This window comes from Melanerpes formicivorus, unplaced genomic scaffold (assembly GCF_026170545.1).
Source record: "Melanerpes formicivorus ecotype bairdi unplaced genomic scaffold, bMelFor1.0.p_v2 SCAF_37, whole genome shotgun sequence".
NCBI classification, from domain to species: Eukaryota; Metazoa; Chordata; class Aves; order Piciformes; family Picidae; genus Melanerpes; species Melanerpes formicivorus.
The window spans coordinates 2,948,155-2,971,644 of NW_027142389.1; the positions used below are offsets into that span (position 1 = coordinate 2,948,155).

The 23,490-nt window shown below is 54.0% G+C and overlaps 1 protein-coding gene across 1 annotated transcript in view; it reads left to right on the forward strand.

Moving 5' to 3' along the window:
- Positions 1-23,490, forward strand: part of LOC137450655 (ribosome-binding protein 1-like) — a 90,367-nt gene that overhangs the window by 55,518 nt on the left and 11,359 nt on the right. Inside the window, exons 2-3 of the mRNA XM_068157465.1 lie at positions 10,589-10,756; positions 11,530-12,353. Of these exons, the coding sequence (XP_068013566.1) occupies positions 10,589-10,756; positions 11,530-12,353 (992 nt within the window). The remainder of the gene's footprint in view (positions 1-10,588; positions 10,757-11,529; positions 12,354-23,490) is intronic.

The window sequence follows — 23,490 nt, forward strand, 5'->3', positions numbered from 1 at the left end:
GAGGGAAAGGGGTCAGGAAGGCATCATCAAGCCCCGGCGCTATTATGCCACATATCCAGTTCTGGCTCTTCCGGACACAACTCATCTCTCTCCAGGGTAATGCAGGCAGCCTCCTGCACCTGATCCCTGCATTAACACTGTCACAGGCTGATGGTATTATCAAGTGAAGCGTAGCTTCTGGAGGAGACAAGTTTAACCCTTCTCATGCCAGCAGTGGAGGGAGGACAGGCCCTGGGCCATGTTGAACAACAGGTGAAAGGGGACCCTCTGAAGATCAGCTGGGTTTGCACAGAGAAATGATTAGGGATTGAGAAGGAGAGGAAGTGGAAAGGCAAGGTAGACCATGATGGATACAAACTGATGTCAAAGCTGAAAGTGTCTCTAATATTTGTGTCTGCACACTGGTCCCCCAGATTTCTCCTAAAGGATCAGATTGGCTGAGTCTTTGCTGTCCAAATGGATCATTCCCAGCAAAATCAAGCTGCTGCCAGCTCTTCTCCTTCCTGGTGCTAAACAGAGACATGAAACAACCACATCAATGCAATTCCATCCTCATGGTGATGCCACAATCACCTGCAGCCACAGCAGGCACAGCCACAGCTTCGGTCCTGCAGCAATCCCTGACTCCCACGTTGTGTCTGGAATCACACACCTGAGCAAGGCAGGACTTCCCAGATGCCAAGATGATGTGTGCACAGCTCTCTGCAGGCTGGATTTGGTGGATTTGGGATCAGAGCCATGCAAAAGCCTTCCAGCAGCTGAGTTTCCCCTGTCCCTCCCTCCCCACAGGCCGGTCCTTTGGTGGTCCTCCCAAGTTCTACCTCTCTCCCACAAAATGTAGCCCATGATTCTTCAGCCACTGGGTCCTTCCCTACCTCCTCAAGGGGCAGAAGCCCCCTACACTCCCATGCAGGATCGTGGGGGGATGAAAAAAAAAGGGTCACTGAGATGCTGGAAAAGCTCAAACCCTTCCAGGCAGCACCATGCTGAGCTCCTCTGCACAGCCCTCTCTGCACCATCCATACCGATCACCCTCCAGCACCGCTCCTGCCTCCCCAGGGAGCCCACTCCAGCTCTCAGATGTGCCTGGAAGGTTTAAAATGGCTCTGTTGAGATCTCCAGGATAAGGAAAGCAGGAGGAGGTGAGTGGCTCATCTCGAGGAGCCAAGCAGCTGATTTAATTCCACCTTCCCCTCGGGATCGTTGTTTGATTTGAGGTGGGAACAGGTAACTACAGCACGGAATTACAGCGGGTGCCAAAGCACGTGCCAGGGCTGTGTTCTGGAGGCAGCCTCATCTTCCAGCCTCTTCATTCTCACTCCTTACCAGCTCCAGAGGCAGCAGCTCCAAACCCTTTTAAATTCCTGTCCTCTCTCTCTCTCACTCTCCTTGATTTCCCTCTCGTCCTGCATGCTGAAGTCTGCAAACAACTCACTTAAAGCCGTCCCTCCGCTGTCCATTAAGCTTTTAACACTTGCTGCACTTCCCAGCAACGATGCAGATTATGTTACAGCTCCTGAAATGTTGCTTTTTATTATTGATCCTACATATAGACATAAAAAAACCAACCCCACGCCCAGGCCCATGCATATATTGATAGAGATATTGATAGCCAGCAAGTGGTTCCCGTAGCTGGAAGGTAGTGGAGATTGATTGCTCTTAACTGGGGCATCTTTGCCAGCATGAAAACACAGAAGCCAAATGCAAGGGCAGTTTCATAAGCATTAACTTAGGAATCAAGAGGCCCTTCCCCAAGGGCTGAGATGATAGAGTAGTTCCTCTGAAACACACCCTATATGGAGAGGTCTGGAAGTAGTTTCATGGCTTTGGAAGATCAGTAAGGCATGTTGGGTGCCTGGGAGCTGGCTGGGACCTGGCTAGGGACCAGCCTGTCATTCTCCAGCAAGCTGAGGTTTTGGGGGCTTGGTGTCTTCTCCCAAGGAGCAAGCAATAGGACAAGAGCAAATGGCCTGAAGTTGCACAAGAGGAGGTTTAGCTTGGACATTAGGAAGGATTTCTTCTGCATGAAAGTGCCTGGAGTCACCAAGCAGCTGGGAGGGTGCAGGTCTGGCTACTGACGCCCCTCAGCTTGCACAAAGTGAGGTCTTCCTCAGCCCAGCTTCTGTGGAACAGTTTTTCTTGGAACATCCTCATTTTCCAGTCTCTTTAGTCGAGCTCAGGTCCTCAGCTCTCCTGCTCGGTGCCCTGAGCACTGGCTTCAGGTTAAAGAAAAACAGTGGACACTTACTCGAGGTTTACCCTGAGCTTGCTTTCAGAGAATCACAGAGTGCTTTGTAAGAGACATTTAAAGGTTATCTACTCCAACCTGCCTTCAGAGAGCAGGGACATCTTCAACTAGAATAGTTTTGTGTGGAAGAGACCTTTGAGATCATCAGGTCCAACCCTCAGTCCAACACAGCCAGGTCACCACTAAACCACATCCCTCGGCACCACATCTGCACAGCTTTGAAAGCCCTCTGGGGATGGGGGCTCCACCACTGCCCTGGGCAGCCTGTTCCAGCCTGACAGCCCTTTTGGGGAAGAAATTGTTCCTCATGTCCACCCTAAACCTCCCCTGGGCAACCTGGGGTCATTTCCTCTTGTCCTATCACTTAGCCCTTGGAAAAAGAGTGAACCCCACCTCACTCCTGCCTCCCTACAGGGAGTCAGTGAGAGCAAAAAGGTCTCCCCTCAGCCTCATTTTTTCTAGGCTCAACAACCCTAGTTCCACTCCTCACAAGACTTGAGCTCTACACCCTTCAGCAGCTTCCTTGCCCTTCTCTGGACCTGTTCCATCACATCGATGTCTCTTGTAGTGAGGGGCCCAAAACTGAACCCAGGATTCGAGGTGTGGCCTCACCAATGATGAGCACAGGGGGATGATGACTGCTGTAGTCCTACTGGATGCTGTTGGTCTCACTCTGGTTTGTATCCCAACATCTCTAGCCAACAGCATGGGGGGAAAGAATTGTGCCCCTACAAAAGGAGGGAAGCATGTGAGGAGGCCATGCCTCTCATTAGTGGGCTCATGGAGAGCTCACTAGATAGTCTCTAAAGATGAGGAATCACAGACCTTGGTCCAACTCCCTAATTGAGGCAGGAACCCTTCTGCAGCACAGATGATGAGTGGGGCAACAGCAGGAGCAGATCACAGTCCCCAAGTAATGGACCTCAACAAAGGGAAGGTGAGGGTGCTCCTCACCCCTCCCTGCTCTTCTCCATCTCATTCCTCACATCTCAAACACATTAGTGCAGGGTAATTATGAAAGATCAAAGGCAGACATTTGCAAAGGTTGCACAGGTAATGAAGCCCAGAAATCTGCTCAGAGAGAGGCTGTGCCTTTGTGCAGGGCTCTCAAGGAGAGCTCTGTGAAGCCCTGATGAAACTATCTGACTGTGCTTCAGAGCCGGTGTTGCTGCGATTCACTTAAAGCTTGACCCACTTTTATTCTCCATATTGGCATATTTTATCTTTGCAGAAGTTGAGGATAATTGAGCAGACCCAGCAAAACTGCAGCAAATGCTTTGTTTGAGCCCAGTCTCTCTTGTTTTGTTTTCAGGGCAAAAGCACTTGGCAGGATTGTTCTTGCCCTGGAATGAGAAACGGGGGAGGATGGGCATGTGCATGGCTACATGTGAGCACAGGCATGGGGAGGGGGTGAGTGTGCTCATGGGAGGGACCTGCCCAAAGCCAAGGTGGCCATGAATCACCCCCAAGGTAGCCACGTCCAGGAGCCAGCTGTGTCCTTGAGTTTGGGGTGCCTGGGAGGCACCTGTGTGTGAGACAGTTGTACCCAGCAGCCAGCTGTGCCCACACAGCACAGGTGGCAGTTTCTTGGGTCTTCTGCCTCTTCCTGAGAGAAGAAGACCTAGCCAGGAGTGAGTTTTGTCCTGAGTTAGTGACTTCCCAACAGAAATTCCACATCCCAGCTCATCCAGCAGCTTGAATGGGCATCGCCTGGCAGCTGGAGTGGCAGGAGAGAGGAGTGGCCTTGCTGTGTGGTGCCTTCACTGAGCTCCTGCTTGCAGTAAGGGATTTATTGCACACCTTCAACATCAGCTGCACCAGAAATGACTGAAGAGGAGCAATGAGCCATGTTCAGTGGGAGGAAGGCTCAGCACAGCACTGCTTTATCCACATGGGACGTGCAGCTCCACTCATCTGGTTATTTGACCTTCAGGGCATCAAAGGGAAGAATGTTTTTAACCTAATAAAACTATCCTTTGGTGTGGAAAACACACTGAGTAGAAACTGACTGGTGTGCAGGTGAGTGGGGGAGAACTGCAGGAGAGCATTTGGAGGACACAGGGAGGAGCTCACTTAGACCTCAGACAGGCAAATGCATCAGGAAGAGAAAATCAAGGGCACAGCTGGGATGGTTTACTAATGTTGGTTGTTTTCCCATGAAGATCCTGGAGTGAGATTAACCCTGGAAGGGAGCAAAGTGACAGGTGAGAGGGACTGTCCATGTGCTTTGCACCTCTGGGTTAGTGTTCCTATCAAGGACATGCTCTGGGAACTGCAGCATCTTCAGAATCATAGAACAGAATCAAAGAATTGTTTGGTTGGAAGAGACCTTTCAGATCAGCCAGTAAAGAGGAGAAAGGAGGAGAAAGGAGGAGAAGGAGGAGAAGGAGAAGGAGGAGAAGAAGGAGGAGAAGGAGGAGAAAGAAGAGAGAGAAGAGAAGGAGGAGAAGGAGAAGGAGAGGGAGAAGGAGAGGGAGAAGGGGAAGGGGAAGGGGAAGGGGAAGGGGAAGGGGAAGGGGAAGGGGAAGGGGAAGGGGAAGGGGAAGGGGAAGGGGAAGGGGAAGGGGAAGGAGAAGGAGAAGGAGAAGGAGAAGGAGAAGGAGAAGGAGAAGGAGAAGGAGAAGGAGAAGGAGAAGGAGAAGGAGAAGGAGAAGGAGAAGGAGAAGGAGAAGGAGAAGGAGAAGGAGGAGAGAGAAGAGAGAAGAGAAGGAGAGGGAGAAGGAGAGGGAGAGGGAGAGGGAGAGGGAGAGGGAGAGGGAGAGGGAGAGGGAGAGGGAGAAGGAGAAGGAGAAGGAGAAGGAGAAGGAGAAGGAGAAGGAGAAGGAGAAGGAGAAGGAGAAGGAGAAGGAGAAGGAGAAGGAGAAGGAGAAGGAGAAGGAGAAGGAGAAGGAGAAGGAGAAGGAGAAGGAGAAGGAGAAGGAGAAGGAGAAGGAGAAGGAGAAGGAGAAGGAGAAGGAGAAGGAGAAGGAGAAGGAGAGCTCCATGTCAGCTTCTGTCTGCCTCAGCCTGAAACTTTCCCTCACCCCTGGCACCTTCCTGGTGCTGTTTGCTCCCCAGACAATCCAGGGAACCCCTCTCCATCGAGACTGGTGATCTCTCAAGTAGAGGATGAGCTCCCAGGGCTGAATGGTGTTGCCATGGCACCACAACGCTCCCTGAAACGCCCTGCCAAGGAGCCGGAGCGATGCTAACCGAGCCCGGCACGTGCTGGCAGCTGCCAGCCTGAGCCCGGTGTAGCCTCAGCTCAAGCCCTGGGATGTCAGCAGCAGAGAAGAGCAGGCCAGGGTTTGCCCTTGGTCCCCTCTTCCTCACGCAGTTACAGCCCTCTGCAAGGAGCAGAGCTGGCTGCTGCCGGGGCTGCTGCTTTCGAGAGGATTTAGCCTCGGCAAAGTAAACACGGAGGCAGTCGCTGCACACCTTGTAATTACACTGCTCCACTCTGCAATTATTACATTCTCCAAGCTACAGCTGCTTCCTTCTCATTAGCAGGTTAAGAAACTTCTCCTGATAGTAACGTGGCATTAACCCTGTAATTAAGAGGCAGACCACCCAGCTCTGGGCTGCTGAGAGGGGCTTCTCCCAGCGTGCAGCAGCCCTGCCTCAGCTCAGAGGTGGCTTTCCATGACGTGGAGCCACTTTTCCACTGGTTGCCCTGCTCCCCCCCCCCCCCCCCCCGCCCCTTTAGATGTTTTTATTTCAATGGCATGCCAGCAGCATCCTCAGCAGCATGCCGCCGTGGAGGAGGTGAGCTGAGTGCTCTGCAAGGGGGATGTGCTGAGCCCTGTGTTTTGGTGGGCACGGAGCTCCCCCAGGCACCTTGCTCCCAGCTCCCAGCTGATGGGTTTTGAGTTTCCTATTTGCAAGCAGGGATGTCTCTAGATTCTCTAAAGCCTGCCTGCTGTGACCCTGCAGCTGCTGGTCAGCAGCCATTGGGTCAGATCACAGAATCATAGAATCAATAAGGTTGGAAAAGACCTCAAAGATCACCAAGTCCAACCTGGCACCCAAGATCCTTCTGCCTGTGTCTCCATCAGGACAAGAGATTACAAGTTTCTGAAAGGTGGGGACATGGGATCACAGAACTACAGAACCTTTGTGGCTGAAAGAGACTTTCAAGACCATTGAGTCCAAATGGAACCCAGCACTGCCAAGTCACCACTAAAACATCTCACCACATCTACACAGCTTTGAAAGCCCTCTGGGGCTGGGGGCTCTACCACCAGCCTGAGCAGCTTCTTCCAGGGCTTGGCAACCCTTTTGGGAAAGAAATTGTTCCTCATGTTCCACCTGAACCTCCTCTGGCACAACAACATCTCTTATCTCATTCCTTGGGAGAAAAGACCAACCCCCACCTCACTGCAACCTCCTTTCAGGGGGTTGTAGAGGGTGAGAAGGTCTCCCCTGAGCCTCCTTTTCTCCAAACTTAATCAATCTCAGTTCCCTCAGCCACTCCTCACAAGATTTGTGCTCTAGAGCCTTCACCAGAGGAGTCCCAGATTCCCTACACCACCCAAAGCAGTTCCAGGAGGGCCGTGGCAGTTCCCAGCCATGGCCCTGCGATGCCCACCCATTTCCATCCCCAGGCTGCAGCACACACATGCAGGCAGCAGCACCCTGGCCAACATCCCTGCACAGAGTGGAGCTGCTGAGACACCTCAAGGCTTGTGGCTGAGCATCTTGTCTTGAAGAGACACATCTAGAGAGGGCAAGGTACAAGGGCTGAGCCACAGAGCAGTTTAAACCCCGATCCTAATGAACCTCCTCAGCCAAGGTCACCTGTAATTGGTTGATGAGGAAAGGGCACTCCTCAGCCCAAGAAATTCAGAGCATCACCTCACCCTCATGTCATTTTGTGACACTCTGGCCAGTGTAGTGTACTTGGGAAGGCCTTAGCTGCTACTGCTGGCATAACTTGACACCTTTAATTACAGGAAGCTGAGCTGGGCTGCAGATACAGCAGCATAGCTGGAGTGGGAGCCTATCTGTGCAATCAAATCTGCCCCCAGAGCACCGGGCAGGGTCCCTGTTCAGCGGGGAGCAGCCGAGATCCTCCTGCCCTGCAGCAGGAGCAGGAGCTTGAGCTGCTGCACTCATTTAGCTGCCTCCTGCAGTTGCTTTCTTTCGGCTCAAGGAATAAATCTGGGAACAGCTTTACCTGCTAAAGCAGTCTGCAAAATAAAAAGGGATGGAGCAAACATATTTAAGCTCTTGCTGTGCTCGCCAGGAGCAGCAGAACCTGCCTCTGCTAGCAGAGCTCTGCAAGCTGAGGGGAAAAAACAAACCTTTCCCAGGCAGGAGAGTCAGGAGGTCCACATCCTGATGTTCACCTTGGCTGGGCTGGAGCCCTGTTGGGCTTCACACCTTGGATCAGCACAGCAGGAGGAGAGCAAACACGGCAGCAGGGTAAGCTGCCAGTGACGCAGTGCCCTGAACACTCTGCGTTTGACCACTGCTTTCAGTACCTCAGCCTGAAACTGGGGCCGAGGTATTGAAGCTATGAACCACCTCACCCAGAGGACCCAGGGCCAGGAGCCAAAGCCTGTTGCCCAGTGCTGGAAAAGCAGAAATAAGTGCAATAAATGCACCTGGATTTCTTTTCAGCTTCACCTGCAAAAATCAGTGGCTCCAGGCACTCTCTGAAGCTTGACCCCAGAAAGGATGGAGAGACTCCTGGGCCAGGGGGTCCACCAATCTCCCTCACACCTCCCCCTTCACCTGAGGGAAGGAGACCAGCCCATACCCTTGGGCACAGCCCAGAGCACGGGGAAGGCTCGGGGCAGGCGTCCAGTACCCATGGAACTGGGGGACAGCCAGCAGCACTTACCATGGCGGTCCCCAAGCTGTGCCAGGGTGGGATGTGGGGGGTGTGACGCTGGCAGTGCTTGCTGCAGAAGCTCCCTCTCTAATGGGACATTTCCCCTGTTATCCCAACAGCTCTGGTTTCCAGGAAGTTTATCACCCACCTAAAAATCGATGACAAGCCTGGGTGACCCCCTGACCGGGAAGCATAAATTGGCTCTAATGATCACAGCACCTCATGGGGCACTGGGTGCTCCTGCCGGGGCCCCGAGCTGGCAGCAGCCCTGCCCTCTGACCCTGCTGCATTTCTCTTGGTTTAGGGCTTCTCTCCCTACCCCAGACTGCAGTTTCAGGTCAGTCATTCTCTCTCCAAGCCTCCCCAGCACATCTGGCACCACTGAGAACAGTGCCAGGGTGCTGCTGGTGGCACAGCCCCTGCCAGGCAGAGCAGAGGGGTGAGGGGAAAGCCAGACCATTAACGTCCTGTCTGATGCATTTCTTTTGGTTAAGGGCTTCTCTCCCTATCCCAGACTGCAATTCCAGATCTGTCCTTCTCTCTCCAAGCCTCCCTGGCACATCTGCTGCTGCTGGTGGCACAGCCCCTGCCAGGCAGAGCAGAGGGGTGCGGGGAAAGCCAGACCATTACAGTCCTGTCTCCCCCTCCTGGGTTTTATTTCCAGCCCTCAGAAACACTGCTCAGTTTCTTTGTCTTCAGCCAGCCCATCCTTAAGATGAGGGTAAAGGACACCCCTCACAGGCATGTGTAATTAAAGATGCTTGAGGAGCCTCAGATAAATAAAGAGGGGCCACAAAAGCATGGAAATATTCCGAGGAGTGATGGGTGCCCAGGCAGGTTCCCGGGGGAGACCCAGGGGAATGCTGTGGTTTCTCCCCCATCTCCTTCCCAAGCCCTTGGCATTTGTTTAGCCCCAGGCTCTCTCCAAGGTAAACGGGGGCCATCAGACCCTGCCACCTCTTCCCACTCCAGTTGCCAGGGGCTGCTGAGTGCTCTGGCAGTCGAGCAGCCCTTGAAAGGCTCCTTTCACTGTAATTAGACATGTAAAAATGAAAAACCCAAGGAAAAGAATTTATGCATCTTCTAATAGCCCTCAAGTGTCCATCCAGCCACAGCCTCTTTTATTTCTTCCTTTCTTTCTTTCTTTCTTTTCTTTTTTTTTCTTTTCCCTAGGCTTTTATTTGGAGAGTTGCTATAATTTATGTCATGCAATTAGGTTTTTGTCTGCAGGCTCTGGGAGGGAGTATGAGTGTGGAGCAGGAGAAGGAGCCCAGAGCCTGGTGAACAGACAGGGAAGAGGCAGAGGCTCCAGCATGGGCATCTCTGCTCGTCCCAGAGAGCCAACTGCTCTGCCCTGGGGGGAATCTCAGAACCAGGATTCACCCCAGCAAAGGAATGCCCAGAAAATGGGGCTGAAGCAGTCCAAAAGTATGGACCAGAAGAATGACAAAACACAGGGGGGAGGGTGTGTGAGTGAAAAATCCCTCAATGGCATCGAGTCCTGATGGGAATTGTGCCCATTCCTGCAGAAAACTGGCAGAGGAGGGTGGTGGTGGTGGGTATCGGGTGGGGTTAAAGCCACATCCTCCAGCAGTTGCTAAGTAACAGTGTCCTGTCCTCAGCATCACCATCCTCAGCATCACCCATCTGCTGGAGCAGAGCGTCAGGCTGGGATCAATCCTGCCTGCTCAGCTGGGATTGAGCAGCTCACCCCTGTGCGGGGGAGGGGAGGGGGAAGAGGGACCTGCTGGGGAAGGAATTGGTGAGAACATCAGAGAGCGCCTGGGGCTGAGCCATCACTCCTGCTGGGGAAGGGCTGTCAGAAGCAAGGGGTTGTTTCTCTCCTCATTCCTCCAGACAGGCTCCTCCAAACACAACAAGGCTGTGTTTTTCAGCCCGCATGCAGCAGGATAAAGCCAGCAGATTGAGCCAAGCAGAGAGCAGAACACGCTTCCTGTGCCTATTTGCTTAAAGCCATGTGAAATTTGGCTGCAGAAACACCCACGACCCACTGGCTCTGGCTCTGCACAGCACAGACCTTCAGCTTGAACGCCCCAAAGAGGGGGTTTAGCTCAGTGTCCACTTTATGCCCATTTCATTGCCTGTGGCCTCAGCATTTGCAGGCCAAGCTGGCCACGTTCCACTTCCCCCAGGCCCTCGATGCCTGGCATCTGCCACAAATCCTCACGGCCACAGAGAGCTAGAGAAGGTGGCCATGGCCTCCTGCTTGCCTGGGGCTGCCTGCTGGGGAGGCTGGAGGAGATTTAACAAGCAGAGGTGGAAAAAAACCCCAGGAACAGTCAGAAAGCGTGCTGCCAAAACCTGCACCGTCAGCAAATGCTGTATCTGGGGTATCAGCAAAAGTAATCACAGCCCAGATTGTGCCGGGCAAGGCAGATCCCAGGGTGCAGGAGGCCCCTTATCTCCCCTAGACCTGCTGAGTGACTGAACAAACACAGGCCCCTGCTTCCCCCCCTCCCCAACAGCAAGTTGCTCCCTGCAGCCAGAGCTTGATTTTCCTGCAGGACTGTCTCCTCCGAAGCCAGGTCCAAGCCCCCGTTCCCAGCACAAGGAGGTGCAGGCAGCTGCTCCGAGCCCAAGCAGATGTGAGAGCCAGATGATGCTCCCTGCTCCGGTCTCGCTGTCGTCTCTCCCGTCAGAGGAGGAACATCACCTAATCCGACAGGCAGATGGTGCGGCAGGACCGCCCCCGTGCTCAGCCTGCCCCCTCCGGCGGGGTCCCCTGCCCTTCTCACCGGCCACCGGCGCTTGAGGGCAGGCCAGAGGGCCCGTGCTGGAGATGCAAGGTCTGGGTGTAAATGCCAAACTGCGTTCAAAGATCCTTCTGACAAGGAGGGCAGAGGCGATCAACGCCGCTCCCGGGCAGCTCTGCCGCTGCGGGGGGCGGAGGGGGAACCGCGGCGCCTCCCGGGGGTCCAATCCGGGGGAGGGAAACATTTTAGCAAAGCAGAAATTGGGTCAAATCCCCTTGATTGTCAGAGTAAATGGGACAGTGTGTACCTTTTATTTACCTTCCTACAGGGCAAATGTAGTGAGCATGTAATAAATCATTTCTGCAGCTGCTGGGCAAGCCTCCTGCTGCAAAGCCAGCAAAATTCATGCATGCTAAACCTGCCCTAATTACAGCTCCTGCTCTGCTCTCACTCCTCCCAGCTCCTTCTTCCACATCCACTTCCTTGCTTGTCACTCTCTCTGTCTTGCTCCTCCTTTTCTCCATCTGCTGCTTCCTTCCCCTTTACTATTTACAGAGGGCTTCCCTGGTTATTGTCAACTCCACTCCTGCCCTTGGGAACGTGTGCTTGAGCTCCAGCATGGGTAACGTCAGCTGGGATCTAAGTGACCACCAGCGGCCAGGATCCAATGGTTTGGAAACTTCTTGGATCCCTTTGGGAGCTCAAAGGCTGGCTGATGCATCCAGGCCTTCTCTGTGGCTGTCTCACTCAAGGATTCCTGAGGAAACTCTCTGCTTCTTTGGAATGGCAGCAGGATGGGGAAGGAGCTCCTCAGGAGGTGACCTCTGATGGGGAAGGAGCTCCTCAGGAGGTGACCTCTGATGGGGAAGGAGCTCCTCAGGAGGTGACCTCTGATGGGGAAGGAGCTCCTCAGGAGGTGACCTCTGATGGGAAAGGAGTTCCTCAGAAGGCGACCTCTGATGGGGAAGGAGCTCCTCTGGAGGTGACCTCTGATGGGGAAGGAGCTCCTCAGGAGGTGACCTCTGATGGGGAAGGAGCTCCTCAGGAGGTGACCTCTGATGGGGAAGGAGCTCCTCAGGAGGTGACCTCTGATGGGAAAGGAGTTCCTCAGAAGGCGACCTCTGATGGGGAAGGAGCTCCTCAGGAGGTGACCTCTGATGGGAAAGGAGTTCCTCAGAAGGCGACCTCTGATGGGGAAGGAGCTCCTCTGGAGGTGACCTCTGATGGGGAAGGAGCTCCTCAGGAGGTGACCTCTGATGGGGAAGGAGCTCCTCAGGAGGTGACCTCTTATGGGGAAGGAGTTCCTCAGGAGGTGACCTCTGATGGGAAAGGAGTTCCTCAGAAGGCGACCTCTGATGGGGAAGGAGCTCCTCTGGAGGTGACCTCTGATGGGGAAGGAGCTCCTCAGGAGGTGACCTCTGATGGGGAAGGAGCTCCTCAGGAGGTGACCTCTGATGGGGAAGGAGCTCCTCAGGAGGTGACCTCTGATGGGAAAGGAGTTCCTCAGAAGGCGACCTCTGATGGGGAAGGAGCTCCTCTGGAGGTGACCTCTGATGGGGAAGGAGCTCCTCAGGAGGTGACCTCTGATGGGGAAGGAGCTCCTCTGGAGGTGACCTCTCATGGGAGAGGAGCTCCTCTGGAGGTGGCATCCTGTGGGGAAGGAGCTCTTCAGGAGGTGGCCTTGCATGGGTGCAGAACCAAATATTGTTGAGACCTGAGGCTTCTCACAGCACTTCAGACATCAGAGCAACTAAGCTGTGCCATGGGAGAAATGACAATAGGCTTAAATTGCAGCAAAAAAGGATCCAGATTGGTGTTTACAAAAAGCCTTTCTATGGAGAGCAAATCTCTGGAGCAGATTGTCTGGGGCACTGCCAGAATTCCCAGCACTCCCATCTTGTGGGAGCAGCAGATGAATAGATGTTGGGAACCAAGTAGAAGGAGCTGGCCCTGCCCAGGAGAGGGGTGCTGGACAGGAGGGGGGCACCCCCATAGACTCCCAGGACATGGTCCTGAGTCCTTTCTTCTGGGGAAGGCTGATGAGATGGAGCATGGGGCTGGTCCTCAAACTCAGCTTCTTGAGCAAAGACAAGATGAAAGCAGAGACACTGAGGAGGTCCTCAAAGCAGTGGGAACAGTCAGAGAGGCAACCACAGGGCATGCTGCTGAGCTCACAGGGAGCACTCACCCCCAGCTCCAGATGGGCTTCCAGCCTGTGGTTCTGGGAAGTGGTACTGGGACACATCCTGGAGCACCCAGGTCATGGCAGCACAGTGGGTCCTAGGCAGCTGAACTGACCAAGGGATGCAGTGAGCATCATTTCATCATCAATGCTTTCTCCAATGGGAGTGCTTCTGCGGACAGGCTGAGGGCCTTTGGTCTCCCAAAGCAGGAGAAGACACCTTTACCCTGCAGACAGCAGGAGGAAGGGAGGTGTGAACTGCCCCTTCAATGCTTATCAATACGTAAAGGACAGAGGTCGAGAGGACTGGGCCATTCTCAGTGGTGCCCAGCAGCAGGACAAGGGCCAGTAGGCACAAACTGGAACCCCAGGAGGTTCCATCTGACCACGAGGAGAAGATTCTTTGATGTGAGGGTGCTGGAGCCCTGGAGCAGGCTGCCCAGGGAAGCTGTGGAGTCTCCTTCCCCGGCGAGATTCCAAAGCCTCCTGGACGTTGCGATCCCAAGCGAACTACAGATGGGTGACCCTGCTGCAGCAAAGGGTTGGACTAGACCTCCAGAGGCCCCTTCCAACCCCCACCAGGCTGGGATTCTGCAGTTCTCTGGTTTCTCTGCCCCCCAGAGCTGCATCTCTCAGCTGTTAACGATGGGAACAGCCGTGCACCATGTGTGTTGGGCCTGCCTCCCGAGCTGCGGGGACCTCGAGGTCCTTAAAATAACCCTGAAGAAACAAACAAACAAACAAACAAACAAATGAACGCCAGAAGCAAAGCCACAACAGGCTTATTCCAGTCATTTTCTCCAGCAGAGCCTATTCAAAGACTGGAGAGAGAGGGAGAGAGGGAGAGAGAGAGGATGACACAGTGGGCCAAGCTAAACAGCCCTGCAACACACTGCAAACAATAGCTTCACAGAGCACGGAGCCAGAGGGAACCGCTGTGGTCATTTGCTCTGATTTGCTGCAGAGCACATGCCATGGCACTTCCCAGAATTCATTGTTTAAAACTAGGCAAAGGCGTGCAGAAAAACATTCCCTCCTGATTCCCACTGTTCCAGGGAGGGTGAATGAGCTGCAGAAGGGCACCAGGGACGCAGGGGGGTGGGGGGTAGAGGGAGGGGAAGGTTCTTCCTTTAATCAGTTTGAGGACACTGTGTGACTGGAGTGGAAACCTCATTGACTGGAAACAGCAGTTGCAGGGAGATGGAAAATGTTTGTAAACTTTGGGCTGAGCCCAGGCTTAGCTGAGCTGGGCACTGCCAGCACAGAGTGCTTGGACTCTTCTTCCTGAGGTTCACTCCGCTGTGGAGGAGGAAGGGGGCAAGTGGAAAATGCCACCACCTAAACCAAGAAGAAAATACCCTGTTGGAGTTTGGGGGGGGGGTGCCTCCTCCCTGTGCTTGCCTCCATTCTCCATCCCACCTCAGCTGTGATGCCAGCAAATTGGTTTTGTTACACTTTCATGCACAAATGCACTTTAGGATGCATTCAGAAGACTGTGACCAGCAGGTCGAGGGAGGTTTCCCTTCCCCATCTGCTCTGCCTTACTGAGGCCACATCTGCAGTACTGGGTCCAGCTTGGGGGTCCCCAGCTCAAGAGACACAACTACTGGAGAGGGTCCAGAAGAGGCTACAAAGATGCTAAGAGGACTGGAGCATCTCTGTGAGGAGGAAAGGCTGAGAGCCCTGGGGTTGCTTAACCTGGAGAAGAGCAGCCTGAGGGGGGATCTGCCCAGTGCTAACCAAGAGCTGAAATGCAAGGACCAAGAGGATGAGGCCACTCACAGTGGTGGACAGTGACAGGACAAGGGGAAATGGGCACAAACTGGAACCCAGGAGGTTCCATCTGAACATGAGGAATAACTACTTTGCCATGAGGGTGCTGGAGCCCTGGCCTGGGCTGTCCAGGGAGGTTTTGGAATCTCCTTCTTTGGAGAGATTCCAAAGCCACCTGGATATTGCCATCCTGGGCAACCTGTTGTGGGTGACCCTGCTTTAGCAGGGGGATTGGGCTAGATGATCCCCAGAGGTCACCTCCAAGCCCCACCAAGTCCATTTTCTAACCTCTGGTCCACCTGGCAATGCTGGAGAAGGACACTTTATCTGGAAGCAGATTCCCTGCCAAACCATGACGCTGTTTGCCCAGAGATCCATGAATCCAGCTTTGCCCTCACTTCTGGCCTATGACTTAATCCAAACTAAGCTCCAGCCAAACTATTTCCTCAACTGAAGGGGAAGAAGAATTTTTCCTGCACCTTAGGAATCTGGACATTGCTCAGCAGTTCAGGGCTTCTCCACAGCTCCAGCAAGGCCTGGCATGATGAGCTGCTGGAGCCGACACAACCAAATCCCTTCCAGCAGGGCTGAGCAGTGCCCAGGCAGGGGCAAAGCCCTGTGCCATGAGGTGAGCAGTGGGGCTGCAGCCTTACCTGTGCTAGGAGAAGCCAGGAGTGTGTCTGGGTTGCATTTTGGATCTCCTTCTCCTCCTCCTCTGAGCTGCATGTCCTCTGAGCGACGTGCTCATCCCCCACCTCCTGCACAGCAGGAGCAGAATTGGGAAAGAAGCCAATTTCCCTTCCAGTGTGCCTGGCTGGATGAAAACGAAGGAAAAGCAAAGAGGAGAAAAATAAAGAACACAGGGCAGCTCTGACAAACCAGAGGATGAAGAGTGGGCAAGAGGAGGGAGGCTGAGGAACAAGGAGGTTATGAGCTGCTGCCAAACCAGTGCAACCCCAGCCATGAGATTATACTTGGATGAGGCTCCTGGAAAAACCAGCTGAAGGAGGGAGGCAAATCTGGCCAGGGATTAATGAGCTCTGAAATCCACTTCCACTGACAGTGCCCAGTGGCTGCTGGAGACGACAGCCATGCCTGAGTCAATGCACTGGGAGAGGTGTAGCTACTAATCCAGTGGCAAGGAGCAAGGCAGACAGACAGACGGACGTCGTCCAAACCACGAGACGCTCCCCAAGCCCTTTCCCACCGTGGCTCAGGGACCTGCTGGCCCTCCTGCCCCAGGGCTCAGCTGACCCCAAACTCAGCAGGAAGGGGAATGGGGTGGTTTAAGGCTGGAGGAGCAGAGCCAAGAATCTTGCTTAGCAGGAATAACGATGGGCATGAGGCATAACTTCATCCAAAGAAAAAGGTCAGGGTGTGTGTGCATCCATGCATGGACAGGGAGAGGACAAACAGCCTGGCTGAGGTGGGACCTAGGAACTTCTGGTGGAAGAACCCCTCTGCAGTGAGGACAGGCTAAGAGAGCTGGGTTTGCTCAGCCTGCAGAAGGCTCTGGAGAGACCTTATTGTAGTCTTTCAGTCTCAAAGGGGCCTGTAAGAAAGCTGGGGACAGACCTTTTAGTGGGGCCTGTTGTGACAGGACAAGGGGTTATGGTTTGATCTAAAAGAGGGAGACTTAGGCTCGAAACAAGGAAGGAGTGTTTTACACTGAGGGTGGTGAGACACTGGCCCAGGCTGTCCAGAGAGATGGTAGATGCCCCATCCCTGGAACCATTGCAGGTCAGGGTACCTGGAGCTCTGAGCAGCCTGATCTAGTTGAAGATGTCCCTGCTGACTGCAGGGGGTTTGAACAAGGTGACCTTCAGAGGTCCCTTCCAACCAAACCCACCTCTGACTCTGTGATTCTGAGTCCATGATTTTCTGATTCTAGGAAATTGTGTGTTCAAGGTGAGCCATGGAACTTCTTCCCAAGGCTGGAGATGAAGCTTGTGTCACTAGGTACCAGGGAGCCTGGGGTCCTCCAGAGGAAGGGGAGCAGGGATGGGATGGGATGGGATGGGATGGGATGGGATGGGATGGGATGGGATGGGATGGGATGGGATGGGATGGGATGGGATGGGATGGGATGGGATGGGATGGGATGGGATGATCTGGTCTCTTCTGAAGCAGCAGCTCTGGTGGGTTCAGGGACGTGCATGTGAAATTCTCTCTCCCCGATCACTCCCCAGGCTCCACAAGCTCCTGCGCCATCCCAGCCTGGCTGCAGGAGGGTTCCCAGGATCCTGTGAGGACCAAGGGGAGACAAACAGGGGTTATGAGCAGGTTTTGGTGGAGGTTAGCCTCTAGCCAGGAGCTGGTTCTGGCAAGGGAAGAGCCTGCATATGCTGGAGCGACTTCTCAGATAGGGTAAACCATGGCTCAGGAAGGATCCAGCTACTGGGGTGGCTGAATTCAGGAGCTCATGTAAACAGCCTTTGAGGACAGGCAGGGCTTGAAAGATGCAAGGGCTAGGTCTAGCAGTAATTCCTCAGCAATAACATCCCTGCAGGAGGAAAAATCTCTTTTATTAAGGGAAAACCACTAAACAGCAGCCCTGGTTTCAGAGAAACAACCATTGAAAGCCCACCACGGCCAAGGAAGCCAAAGGCCTTCCCCACAAGCCCTGGGCTGCTTCCAAGGGGCTGATGGGTGTCAGATGCCCGTCCCGTTTGCAAACACACCAGGCTCTGGGCTTAAAGGCAGCAATTTCTGAGTCTTGGGTAAGAAATGTCAACCTTGGAGCTGCCTTCCTCACCCTGATGAAAGGGAAACAGATCTATTACTATTTTTTCAGCAAATGTTTTTGCTGGCTGCAGGACCTGCTGGCTCTTTACAGGCAAGCGAATATTTGGTTCCATCCAGCTGTTCCTGTGTGCTGGGAGCAGGGGTGAGGTGGGAAACCAGGGCTGGGATGGAGCAGAAGGCCAGGCAGTGACAGGCTGGGGAGCAAAGCCTACCCATCACTGCTCAGGACCCTCCCTGCCCTTCTCACCGAGCTTGTGGCTGCAAACAGAGGCTCTCAGAGCAGAGAGGCAGCAGCAGAGGGGAGCAGGGTGGCTCAGGGCTGAAATCTCCCCACCCTGTCAGCTCATGGAGGTCTCACCACGGACACCCTGTTTCAGCCAAGATCCAGGCTTGATTGACTCAGGGTGGATGCTGCCCTTTCCTGTCTGGCTGGGGAATAAATGGTATTTGATAATGGAAACTCATCTGAACTCATTCTTACTACCATTTTTCCCTTGCTGCAAGATCCTTCTGCCCCATGGTGCTCACTTGCATCTTCACTTGTGTGTCACACCCATCACAGAAAAATCTTCTTTGTAAGTGTGGCCACAGCAAAACATGTGACAAGCAGCCCTGACATGCACAGAGACCTTTAGGACCCACAGTCCTTTCTGAGCTCCTTATTTCATAGATCATGGTGAGGCTTGGGTTGGAAGGGGCTTTAAAAGTCATCTAGTCCAACCACCTTCAGTCAGCAGGGACATCTTCCACTGGAGCAGATTGCTCAGAGACCCAGACAACCTAACCTGGAATGGTTCCAGAAATAGGGTATCTACCACCTAGATGGTTGGACTAGATGACTTTTAAAGGTCCCTTCCAGCCTGGACCATTCTGTGGCTCTGTGATTCTGCGATCGTTCACAGAGGAGATAGCAGAGATGGAGAGAGGTGAGCTTGACCCGAGCAAAGTCAGCCAGCAGCTGCAGGAGAGAAGTGATGGTAGTGCCCCTGCCAAGCTCTCAACTGCTGCTCTGTGCATTGAGTGGTGCAGAGCAGCAAGTCATCTGCTCCCCCCTGCACCCCCTCCTGCAGCTGGGGGCTGAGGAAGAGGGACATTAAAAGATTTGTTACAGGAAGCCAAAGGCTGGATTGCCCGAGAAGGGATCCGAATGGCAGAGCTGAGGGTTGAGTCGAGACCCTGTGAGCCTTGACTGCAGGAGCCTCCTGGATGCAGCTCTCACGCTTGAATATTGATGGGAAATCAGTGTTAACAGCTCAGCCGGGGAGCCTGACAAACGTCTACCCAGCTGCTCTGCATCCTGGCCTGGGTATCCACACGGGGCTGCTGTGGGCGAGTGTGAGGAAGGAAATTAAAGGGAAACCTCAGCTGACAGACCTGACAGTGGCCTAATTTGGGTAGGCAACACGCCCCGGGCCATGCCTGCAGCGCCGGGAGAGCAAAGGTTCCTAAATGCTCGAAAAAACTCCTTCAGTTCTGCTCCCTGGCCCCAGGAGACTCAAAGCCCCGGGAGCGTCTCGGAGTGCTTGCCATGATCCGGGCTGTGCCGCAGCACAGGGCCGGGGGGAGCGGTCCGGAGGGAGCCCGGGCGGCTGTCGCTCAGAGCCGCACATCGCTGCCAGCTAATTGCCGCTGAAGAACTGGTGCGCAGGGCCTGCAGGATGGTGCTGCAAAACCACCTCGGGAAGGTGGGCCGCAGAGTCAAGCTGCATCCCTGGGACGACGATCCACCTTCCTGGGACCATCCTTAGGCGGGAGGGGAGACTAAGGATTGTCCTGCGAGCGCTGCGCTGGGCTGCTCGCTGCTGCCGGTGCTGACTGCCTCACGCTCCCGCAGCCCTCCGGGTCTCATCCGTTAGCTCTGCTGCCATCCATCCGCAGGCGCCGTGTCCTCCCCGTGCCTGTTAACCTTGTGCATATTTTTAAACGATGCCATTTCCTCCAGCTTGCACAGCGTTTTATTTGTTCTTTATAGCACCGCTCGCACTCGGCGCTGGAGGCTGCTCGGAGAGAAAGAGCTGCTGCTGGCTGCCGGGCGGGGAGAGGACGGGGCTGGCTCTCCAGGCTATAACCGTGGCTTTGACATTGACTCACCGTGGGGCCAAGTGTCCCCTCTCTGCCTGTAAAATGGGGATGACAGTATTCACCTGGCTGCTGGGGGATGTGGCAGGGTGCATTAAACTTCTTGGACATAAAAGCACCTCTTTTGACTGCTTTTTGCTGCAAGAAGTGTCATGTTCGGGGCAAGAAGGGCGTCAGAAATGCTCACATCCTGAGCACATCCCAAGTGGGACGATGCTCCAGTGCCTCTGGGCCACCTGCAGTGCATGAAGAGGGCTAAGAGAAGGCTGGAAGGGGAGCAATTTACAAACCCCTGTAGTGACAGGATGAGGGGCAATGGTTTGAAACTACAGAAGAGGAAACTGAGATTGGATGTTAGGAGCAGGTTCTGCCCCAGGAGGGTGGTGGAACACTGGAGCACTGGAACACGGGTAGTTGAGGCCCCATCCCTGAAGATATTTAGGGTGAGGCTTGACAGGGTTCTGGGCAACCTGATCTAATGAAGGATGTCCCTGCTGACTGCAGAGGGGGTTGGACTAGATGACCTTTGGAGGTGCCTTCCAACCCAAGCCCTTCCATGATTCTATGGCACAGACACCAACCATGAAGGCCAAGGCAGAAGTAAGGACTCTACACTTCCAAGGGTCTGAGACAGCCTAACCTCAAGGTGAGTATCTGTTCCTCACAGGGCTGTGTGAGTTACAGCACTGCTTCCATGCCATTGAGAACCAGGACAACACCCCCTGGCACAAGCTCTTCTCCCTTCAAAGAAAGCTGCAAGAGATTCTTTCAGACCCTATGACAAAGAGACCAAAGAGACAAGGAGATCTAGACTAGATAGCAGGAAGAAATGTTTTACACTGAGGGTGGTGAGACACCAGCCCAAGCTGCCCAGAGAGGTGGTAGATGCCCCATCCCTGGAACCATTCCAGGTCAAGTTGGCTGGGTCTCTGAGCAGCCTGACCTAGTTGAGTATGCCCCTGCTGACTGCAGGGTGGAGGGACTAGGTCCCTTCCCACCCAACCATTCCATGATTCCAGGAACTAACCTGAAACCACAGCTCATCCTCCACCACACAGCAGGTTCTCTCCCACCACGCTCTCCATCACCACGGGCTCCTGGTAGAGCAGGCAGGGCAGGCAGCTAGGGGCATGATCCTGCCCCAACTCTCTGCAGTCACTGGGAGCAGCACCTCACAGCAATGAGGGAGTGTGCAGCACATCATGGTGTTTAGAGCCAGGATTGCTTTGCCCAGGGTTTTGGGTTTTTTTCTACTGTGCAACACATCCTCCTGTATGCTGAGACCTGCTGGGCACACTGCCTGGGAGGCACGATGCCAACTGGGGCCATGCCACCCTGGCACAAATCCTGCAGGGATGCCAGCAGCACACCCAGCGCTTTCTGTGCCACTGTGGCTCCTTCCTTTGCACAGCACCAAAACCAGCACCCATGATGGCTTTTAATGGGTTCTTTCACTTGCTGGGCTGCACCTTGAGGATGGAAGAAGGAAGATGAGCCCTTCTCCCACCCACAACCAGCAACCTCTGCCTAAAGTAAACCCCAGGAGATTTACCATGGTTAGACAGGAAGCAGTCATCATCCAGACAGCTCTTAGCTGTGCAGGACAAGCTGTGAACTCAGCCCCAACACTTGCAAAGCCCCTTGAGCCTTGTTTTGCATCATGGCACTGGCAAGGAGGCAGCTTTTTAGTGGATTATTAATTGTATTTCAATATAACCTTTAAATTTCTGCCTATGAGTTGCTGTGTTGTGAATTCTGCCCCAGTGGCTCCCTTTGTTCCCACCCACTTCCCCCACCCACCCTGCCCCATCATCTGGCCAAAACCTGGGGTTATGGACCAGCCTGGAGGCAGGGAATGCATCACAGCACTTCCCAGGAGACGAAAAGCCAGATTTCTGCATGGTGGCAGACCCCAAAAAGCAAAGCTGGAGCCAGCCCAAGCCAGCTGGCCAGCCCGAGGAGGAAGAGGAGTTAATGGATCCCCCCGGCTCTCACTCAGCAACAACTAACAGCCATTAACGACCAAGTGCGAGAGACTAATTGGACATTTAACCTAACGCTGGCACGGGAGGCCTGGTGCTGCAGCTGAAGAGAAGGGAGGAAAGATTCACTCCTCAGCTACAGGCACTTCTAATAAGCCCTTTGCTGAAACTAGCACCGCCCCGATTGCACCCTGTCTTCCACTGATGATTCCCACCCTGAGGGATGCTCGGGGTGGGCTAGCACTTGGGTTGGGTGGGTGAAGGAGTAGGGGAAGAGAAGAGCTGCCAGGAATAAAGACATCCCCTGATCTGGTTCTGTTTGTCTGTAGCTCTTCTCCCAGTTGTTGTTTCCTTTTTTTTTTCCCCTCAGTTCATAGAGGAAAATGGGTTTGAAAATAATTAAGCTTTCCCTGCAGTGCTCAAAACAGAACTGTAACAGCATCAGCACCCTCATGACAAGCCAGGAGAGAAGTCTGTAGTGACAGGATGAGAGGTGATGTTTTACACTAGAAAAGAGAGGTTTAGACTGGATGAAAGGAAGAAATTCTTTACACAGAGGGTGGTGAGACACTCACCCAGGCTGCCAAGAGAGAAGGGAGATGCCTCATCCCTGGAAACATTCCAGGCCTGGCTGGACAGGACCCTGAGCAACCTGCTCTGGCTGAAGATGTCCCTCCTGACTGTAGGTGGAATCATAGTAGGTAGCCTTTAAAGGTTCCTTCCCACCCAAACCATTCCATGATTGTATGATCAGTCCCCTCCATGAGCAGAAAGCCAATGCAACCAGGACTTCTTGTGTGCCTGAGGTGTGCCCAGGGGATGCAGAGGAACCAATCCCACTTGCTTTGAGTCTGGAATCATGGACAGCACCCCACAGCCCCCACAGCCTCAGGGTGAGTTAACCAGCTGCAAACATCCACAGAAGCTACAGGGCCACGGTGGCTCTTCCCATTGGAGTCACACCAACTGCCATGCCAACAGCCCCATGAGACTGATGGCCTTGGGCTGTCTGATTCCCCAATCCATGAGCACTCTCTGCATACAGCGTTCCCACCGTGAAGAAGCATTCAGGAGAGCAGTGCTCATGTCCTGTTTCTAAAGGGAAAATGCCCACAGGGAGCACTGAACTCATCTCCCCCTGGGCCTTTCTCTCCCTGCTGGGCTCCTCCACGTGCCATCTTCCTGGCACTTCTCATGCCCTTTATGCCCAAGCTGTGCTCTGCCCGCTGCCCTCCAGCCCTTGCACACGCTGGGAAGTGGGATGGAGGCTCCCATATGAGCACCAGGCACACGCTGGGGCTTCCAGGGTTTCACTGGCACAGTGTCACGGGAGCCAAAGCTGCTGATGCCAGCACATCTCCCAGGCTGCCAGCCAGGAGCACGGCACTCCAGAGGCATCCACGCTCTACCCTGAGCCTCCATCCCAAACTCCTTGATGTTCTCCCAACTCCAAGTCAAACCCTGGGATGGGAGCAGCCTGTCTGCACGGCTACATGTCAGGGTTTGGTAGTTTCAGGCTTCCAGATGAGCAGACAGGAATGAAAGCCAGAGATAACCCTCAGCTCCAGCACAGGGAAATGCTCTGCTGCTGGCTTACTCCAACGCCTCAGGCTCCTCAGAGGGATGTCTGCTCAGGCTCAGGGCACTTCCTCTCTTAGAGAGCCACCACTCCAAGTGGGTTCCCCTTCACTGCTGTTCATCATCTCAGCAGCCAGCCCAGAGCAGAGTCTGGGATTGATTAAAAACTACCAAGTGGTTCTGGGCAGGGATAAAAACTCACAGACAACAAAAAGAAGGGCCAGAAGGAGACTCCAGCCCGCCCCTGTCCAGATAAGGTGCTCACACAGCAGGGATCCTTGCCTGTCCCAGGTATGGAGTCATGAGCTCTTAATGCTTCACAGACCTTGCAGGTCCATATATCAGCACGCCTTGCCAAGGCAGCTTGGCTAATA